Source organism: Ananas comosus, linkage group 11 (assembly GCF_001540865.1).
Source record: "Ananas comosus cultivar F153 linkage group 11, ASM154086v1, whole genome shotgun sequence".
Taxonomy (NCBI): domain Eukaryota; kingdom Viridiplantae; phylum Streptophyta; class Magnoliopsida; order Poales; family Bromeliaceae; genus Ananas; species Ananas comosus.
This window is the reverse complement of record NC_033631.1, coordinates 2,746,105-2,754,223: the sequence shown is the minus strand read 5'-3', so window position 1 is coordinate 2,754,223 and position 8,119 is coordinate 2,746,105. Positions and strand designations below refer to the sequence as shown.

The 8,119-nt window shown below is 35.9% G+C and overlaps 1 protein-coding gene across 5 annotated transcripts; it reads left to right on the top strand.

Annotated features, from left to right (window-relative positions):
• Positions 1,506-7,583, top strand: LOC109717295. Of its 5 annotated transcripts, XM_020242990.1 has the most exons (12): positions 1,506-2,064; positions 2,180-2,479; positions 2,550-2,655; positions 2,752-3,622; positions 3,706-3,748; positions 4,085-4,182; positions 5,594-5,815; positions 5,919-6,160; positions 6,460-6,669; positions 6,785-6,877; positions 6,985-7,083; positions 7,228-7,583. In XM_020242990.1, the coding sequence occupies exons 7-12, from the start codon at positions 5,599-5,601 to the stop codon at positions 7,495-7,497; spliced, it is 1,131 nt and encodes a 376-aa protein (XP_020098579.1). In that variant the 5' UTR covers positions 1,506-2,064; positions 2,180-2,479; positions 2,550-2,655; positions 2,752-3,622; positions 3,706-3,748; positions 4,085-4,182; positions 5,594-5,598; the 3' UTR covers positions 7,498-7,583. The 5 variants fall into 5 exon arrangements, with proteins under 5 accessions (XP_020098579.1, XP_020098577.1, XP_020098576.1 ...); XM_020242988.1 differs by lacking the exon at positions 4,085-4,182 and having other exon boundaries at positions 2,561-2,655; XM_020242987.1 differs by lacking the exon at positions 4,085-4,182.

Sequence of the window (8,119 nt, the reverse complement as noted above, 5' to 3'; positions counted from 1 at the left end):
ACTAGCAAGTTCGATTCAATTTCGATGGATGAAAATGAGACCTTTACCGAGTATTATACGCGTCTACAAGACGTTGTGAATAAATGTGCTAACTTGGGAGAGAAAATTCCGGATTCAAAGGTAGTTCGTAAAATTCTTCGAACTCTTCCGGAACGTTTTCGGTCTAAAGTAGCCGCAATCGAAACGGTGAAACATCCGGACGAGATGAAAGTCGATGAATTAGTAGGTGCTTTGCAAACGTATGAGATGACTTTTCCTACTAATCAATCTTCTTCCAAGTCTTTCTCTAAAAGCACAGGGGTTGCATTGAAATCTACAAAGGAGAAGGACGAAGACTCGAGTTCCGACGACGAGTTATCAATTGCGGATTTTGAACATCAATTAGCGCTCCTCACGAAGAAGTTTTGTCGAAATTTCCGGAACAAGAATAGATTGAACAAGGCTTCAACATCTAAGCGACAATCTTTGCCTAAATCATCTTCATCTTCAAAGTCTAAGGATAAAAACCGCGCAAAGTCTTCAAAGGAAAAGGATGAATCTGAAGGAGAGATCCAATGCTACAAATGTAAAGGTTTTGGCCACATTGCGACGGATTGTCCTTCGAAGAAGACGTATAGACAAAAGGCTATGCTAGCAAAGACGTGGGATGATTCAACATCAAGTGATTCATCGTCAAGTGACGAAGAGAAGAATGATCAAATTGCCTTATTTGCTAATACACCTTCGTCAAATGTTGTGTGTTTATCCTCTATCGCTACTAATTCTAATGTTTCTTTTTCCTCGCATGATTCATCGAGCGACAACGGGGAAAGCGGGGAGGATTCGAACGACGAGGATATAGCGGAAGCTTACAATCTACTTCTTATTGAATCAAAGAAGATGGCTAAATTAAATAAGAAGTTGAGGCGTCGTATGTTGAATCTTGAAGAGGATAACAACAACTTGAAAACCACGAACAAAGCTCTCGAGGAGGAAAGGGAATCAATTTTGAAAACGAATTCGGACCTCCTCGGGAAGCTTAATGAAGCGGAATCAATGATCAAATCATATAAAGACAAGGTTGGATTTTTGGAGCAACAATTCGAGGAATCGCACACATCCAATAAGTCGTTGATCGATCAAGTTCGTCAACTCCAATCCGATCTTCAACAATTTTCTTCGGGATCAAAGAAGTTGGACAAAATGCTTGGATTGGGTCAAACGAGCAAATTCGGTCTTGGATATGAACGGACATATGTTGGAAGGATCAAACGGCGACGTCTAAACTCTCAACTACTTCAAAAGGCAAAGTGTGTCATCGATGTGGCATCGAAGGACACGTCAAAAGGAATTGCCCAAACAAAAATGGCAAGTCACAATCGGCAAGTTCAAAACATCCATCGGCTTCATCTACTATTCGACATCCCCCACGGAATCAAAAGCAAAATCAAGTGAGTCGAGTGCTTCAGAAGAATCGGATCCTATCTAAGCCACAAGCGAACCGGTCTTCTAATGCTCANGTACCTTCTTAAATCTTAGTGGGAAGAGTAAAGACAATTTGAAATCACGTCTTGACCTAAAAGAGATGGGTATAAGGCATGATCTCCATCCTAAGGTTCTTTCTAATAACAAAATTCATATTCCCGAAGCCTGCTACACAATGTCATCCCAAGAAAAAGTCCTCTTTCTCATGATTCTAAAAAATCTGAAAGTTCCGGATGGATATGCATCGAACATCTCCAGATGCGTGAACCTAAAAGAGCGAACACTTTCGAACCTCAAAAGCCATGATTGCCATATCCTAATGCAAGATATTCTTCCGCTAGCTTTGAGAGCATTTATGCCTAAAGAAGTTCTGGCAGTTGTTTTCGAATTATCTTGTTTCTTCAAAGGATTATGTTCTAAAGCCTTGAATCCTAAAGATCTTGATGATTTGGAGTATCGTGCTCCATTAACACTTTGCCACATGGAGAAAATCTTTCCTCCTAGTTTCTTCACTATAATGGTTCACTTAGTTATTCACTTAGCCGCTGAAGCAAAATTAGGTGGGCCGGTGCATTATCGGTGGATGTACCCTATCGAGAGGTGAGAGATCCTAATACTAATGGTTTATATTCTATACGTTTGTAATTAATTGATTTACTTCTTATGCGTTATACTAATTTGTTTTGCTAATTTTTATAATTCTTGACTTTGCAAGCTCTATGATGCGCTTAAAATCTTACGTACGTAATAAAGCTCAACCCGAAGGCTCAATTGCAGAAGGATATATTGCAGAAGAATGTTTAACTTTTTGTTCAAGATATTTTGAAGGCGTTGAAACTATATTTAATCGATCTCGAAGAAATTGTGACAATGTCAATAGTGGAGAAGATTTCATGTTTTTATCCGGTGGACGAGCTATAGGGAAGGTGGAAAGTGTTATTTTAGGTGAAATTTTTTTAGCACAAGCACACCGTTATGTATTACTTCATTATGAGAAAATTTCTGACTATCGAAGGTTAGTACCATTACAAGATTAATTGGGTATATGAGTTCCTACATGCATTAATTGATCATGTTTAATGCAGTAATTTTTTAGCTACCCAACGAAGAGCCAACCGGAGTATTCGGACTAACCAAAGTGTTGAGCATAAATGGCTGGTTGAAAAGTTTCCTGGATGGCTCTTTGGGCAGGTATAGTCATTAAATCAACAAATTAGGTATAATTTTAAGGTGCCAAAAATGACTTCTTAGAGATAATTATGTGACTTGATTATTTTATTTTTTAAGGTACCAAAAATGGCAGAGAGTAAGTGCTTAGATGACATTATAGCAATTGCACGAGGTCCAAACAACGTTGTCAAAAAATTTAGTGGTTTCATCATTAATGGGTTTAGATTCCACACAAAGGATCGTGAAAAGTTAAGAAAAACTCAAAATTCTGGAGTTATGGTTGAAGTAGAGGGACAGGCTTATTATGGTGTACTTACAGATATTATTGAACTTGATTATTATGGGAGTTTTAAGGTTGTCTTATTTCGTTGTGATTGGGCGGATATCACGTCGCAAAAAGGATTAAAGAAAGACACAAATGGATGCACTCTAGTGAACTTTTCCAAGTTGATACACACGGGACGATTATTGAAAGATGATCCGTTTGTATTTTCATCTCAAGCAAAACAAGTATTCTATATACAAGATCCCAGATATGAGGAATGGTCTCAAGTTGTCATGACGAAACCAAGAGACTTATACGATATGGGAGCACATTTGCAGGATGATACTGAAACTTACACTCAATGCATGTCATGTGATGTTATTGTTACTGATGAATTAAATGACTGTATAAGTTGGGCTAGAAAAGATACTAATGAAAATAATGTACTTTGATGTATTATAGTCTCTATATAGTATTTAGAGTGTCTAGTCTAGTTTTTATATACTCAAACTTTAGTGGCTTGCAGTTCTAATCCACTTTCCTCTTATTAAATATCTTTTTGTGAATTAGTAATATTTTAAACTTTTTTTGGGTGGTTAGTGTCATGCACAAAACTTCTCTATTTTAATTTTTCTTTATGATGGTGCTTTCGACAAGGTGATTGCGGAATTAGCAAAAAGTGGTGAGATTCAAGCTACTGTCCCGTTGCATCCTTTACTCAAGGTATACTTTTTTATTTTGTATGCACAAGAAATTTGTTTGGTTCTAACCAACCTGATTATTTAACACCTTTTTTAACATGTTAGTTGCTACTCTACTTGGAGCGGAAGAGAGGCTAATAGATATACGGTAAGTTGAGTATTCCTCTTTGTTCATATCTATGAACCGTTCATTACTTAAATGTCATAGCCTGGTGTTGTTTTCCCCCTCTCTTGCTGCAGTTTATAGAAGGTTTTGAAGAAGTTACAACTTGTTCAGTGTCCTCTTTTTCTACCTTGTCTTCTAAAGATCGGTCTTCTGATAATTGAACCTGTATGCAGTTAGTCTTTTAGTATATTCTAGGACCAATTGGACACTGTATACATACATGAACATATACTTGAGATATATACTTATTGATTACAGGATTGCTTAATTGTTTTTGGCACTATTTATGGCTAAAATATTTGATCAAATGACTTGAAGAGATCCTGGATTCAAAAGGGCATGATCAACATGTGTTGAAGGAGCTAGGTGGTTTTGTTGAAAGAACTAGGATAAACTTTCTCATGGTCAAAATCCTTGTAAGTGCTCTTTTGAATATGTTATAAGCATAAAATCTCTTGCAACCTTTTTAGATGAAGACTCCAAGAGAAGAAATCCTGTGCATTTGAATATTGTATTGAATGGATGGATCATCCAGAGCTTCATTACTTCATAAGCTAATACTTTATCAATATGGCTGCTTTCTTTTCTTCTATGTGTGCCTTGTGGTTGCTAGCATTGAAAGAATTTCTCTGCTGGATTGATTTGTTTATATATAATCTTGTTAAATTTCTCTTTTGCGAGTTGGATCTACTATTGTCATATCTATTAATTAACCATTTCTGGAATTACTCGTTATATTTCAGCTTCTGCATCTTTTGCTGATTTAAGGGGTATAGATTATGAATTTCGGTCGGGATCTTTACGTCTAATTAAATTGGTTGCTCCTTTTTCACCCTTTCTATTTTTGCTTTCATACTAGAAAACCTATATTCTACTTATTGCTTACTGCTTTTCCAGTAGATTTTACACTATGGCCATACTTAATTGTCAATAGAGTTTGTTTCGTTAAATCTGTTATTCTGTCGATCTGACAAAGTTCTCTACTATGTTGGTTAATGTCAGCATTAGCCTCATATGATGCTTTTTATGTATTTATCTGGCAGTTATGCTCTACTGGGCGGATTTAAACATCAAATTGTGGAACTTAAATTGTTAGCATTAATCTGAATTTGAACAAAGGCCTTTCTCTTGAATCGATGTTCAAATGGTAACATTAGATCTTGCCCTCTGTTTGTGACTGGGTAAACCTTCATAGACTTGAACAACTTGTCTATTTAGTGCCACAAACGACCTGTTTCAAATGTTTCTTACAACTTGTTTGACTATGTTTAAAGGTATATATTGCTAGGTTGATGAAGTGTTGTCTAAGTAATACTGTAGAAGTAGTAGTATGTAAACTATGGCCAATATATTCTTTTTGCAGCAGAATCAGCAGAGCCAATTCGGTGCTTCTGCTTTTGTGACTCATTATTTTGTTTCTGCTTCTCTCAGTAGCAAAAGCTAGTACACTAGCAGAGAGAGAAGTTACCACAACCACCATTCCAACACATTGAAAAGAGAGACAGAGAGGCTTAAATAGGATAGCATTTATTCATTGGGATCCTTTCTTAGGCTGAAACTGCAGCTGCTGCTGCTACTGCTTCTGTTGTTGCTTTTGCTGTTGCTATTGCTGCTGTTTGGCAGAGGAGGAGGGCATCTAGCTAGGTTCCTAGAAATTTGCATTGACTTGCAGGATTCTTCTCATTATGATAATTCAATTCCCTTGCGCAGGTGCAAGCCTGTAAAAGGAGTCTATCTCATTCCCTTTGTCTATAATTTGAAGTATCTCTTTTTGTTTCTTTAGCTACATTGAAGAAAGATCATTTAAAAGATTTGTTGATTGTGCAGAAATTATGGCTAAGCTGAAAAGATTGAGAAAGATAGTTGAAGACAATAATTCCCAAACTAGTGAAGATGATGCTACACATTTCTCAAGATTTAATTCTGCGCAAGCTGCCTCAAAGCCTACTTCATCACACATGGAATCCTCACAATCTGAATTTTCACAAACTCAACCTCAAGTTCAAGAATCAGCTGAAACAGAGTATATAGATGCAGTGGAGATAATTGGTAACTTTTATCTCTTATTATAAATAGTAGCTTTTTGTATATATGCTTGGCTCAATGTTGAATAGATAATATATAATTTTATAATTTTCTCCCAAATTTGTAGATAGCCAAGGAAAGAAAAGAAAGAAATCAACAATGCATGCAAAGGATGTGTGGAGTTTACCGGATGGAGAAAGAGTGGTGATAGTATGCAATTTGTTGGGCCAACCGGTGAAAAAAAGTGGGGGCATCTTAGGTGGGTGGCTTGGGATTATTGCACGAAGGCCAAATTTATGTCCGATTCACTATCCAAGTTGGAAAGTTATGCCTCTTATGTTCAAAACTAAACTGCTCTTGTTGACTCGGGTAAGTAAATTTTTTTTTTGTTATGCCTCTTAAGTTATATGGAAATCATCAATTGTACCCCTACGAACCCTGCTACACAAAGCACAACACATCCTTAATTACAACTCACAACACTACTACTATAGGCCTTTTAATTAATTAGTGCACTACTTTAGGCCTTTGATCCCCATGGCCAATGCTGAGGTAGAACAATCAATTATCTCCATTGATCTCTTATTCTTTTTTTTCAACTGCTGATATATATGTAGAGCAGAATTTTAGTTGTTGATATTTATGATTTTTTTTTTCAATTTATGTAGAGTAAGTTTTTGCTTCCTTCCAATGGCAACATTGAGAAGTGGGTATTGAAGTCACTAAGTAGAAAATGGAAGGACTTCAAGTGTGAACTTAAAGGAAAATATATGATAGATAATTATACGGAGCAAGAAGTTGCAAGTAATGTGCCAAGTGGATTTACATCCCAACAATGGATAGACCTTGTACGTTATTGGTTCTCGGAGAAAAGCAAGGTTGTACCTCATTTCATGGCATTTCTTTTTAATATTCTTGTTCTTTCAATTACTTTTATGATGCTAGGTAATCACATTTTTTTAATTTGATCAATTAACAATTTTATTTTGTTAGTCATACTCTCAAATTGGAAAGGTAGCGCGTGCCAAGCATATTACTCCTCATACAACTGGTTCTATGAGTTTTGCTCGGAAAAGAGATCAATTTGTATGTCAATATTTTTTCTTAATTCGTCATATAGATAGTTGATATGATTGTTTTATTTGTAATATATATTTTCTTATTAAAATTCTTGTTTGTACAATTAATAACAGGAAAAGGAAAATGGAAGAGAGCCGGGACGTGTCGAGTTTTTTGCATTAACCCACAAACGTAAGGATGGGACATATGATAAGAGTTCTCAAGAGGTTTTGGTATGTACACCAAATAAGTGTATAGACTTTTTTTCAGAGTGAAAGTTTAGGATCTTTAATTAGTCCAATTGAAACTTATATAATTTGTGTGTAGTTTCACTTTATATACGTTAATAGTTAGTTCTCAATTTATCTTTAATGCAGGATAATATTACGAAGTTAATAGAAAAGGAAGCAAAAACTGAAAATGAAGCATTTACCGAAGTCATTGGAAAAGATCGGTATGGCCGAGTAAAGGGATATGGAATTGGTGTCACCCCAACTCAACTATTCGGAGTACAAGCTCAAATTAAGAATATGGAGAATGGAGGAGTAGATCCTTCGGAAGATATGCGAAAGTTACAAGCACAAATACAAGACATGCGAAGTAACTATGACTCTAAGTTGCTAGAGATGCAGCAAAATTATGAGTAGAAATTACAAGGGATGCAAAAGAATTATGAATCACAGTTGGAAGATATGAAGCAGCTATTAGTTCAAATTGCCTCAAAACTGCAATGAGGTAAATGAATTTTTATTGAACAAAGCTAAAATTTGATCAAGTATTCTGCTGATTAACTTTTGCTTCACACTTTTTGGCATGCTTAGTATTGATTGAACTTTTGCTTCTTGGTTTAAAAAACAAAAAAAACTCTGAAATTCAGGCAAAATAGCCACTTGGTCCCAGCTTTTTACGACTTTTCAAAGTATGAAAATGAGTGCTTCTAAAATCGCGATCCCACGCTAGGCTTAAGGTTGTTTGGATGCTAGTACAGATATTTAAGAACCGAATCACCAGATTAGTCAACTAATAATTTTGTTTAAAATAAGATTAGTGAACTTGGGATCAGTTATGAAATAGCTACTAGTGACTGCAACAATGCAACACAGAAACATATACAATACAATAAGCTGTCACCTGAACTTGACCAGACAAATTTTCCTGTACAAATTAAGATGTTACAGACTCAGGAGGACCAGTGAAATGAAATGAATATAAACAGGCCTTGATTGAAAACAACACCTGCCAAAAGCCCTACAGCTTCCCCCNGATGCT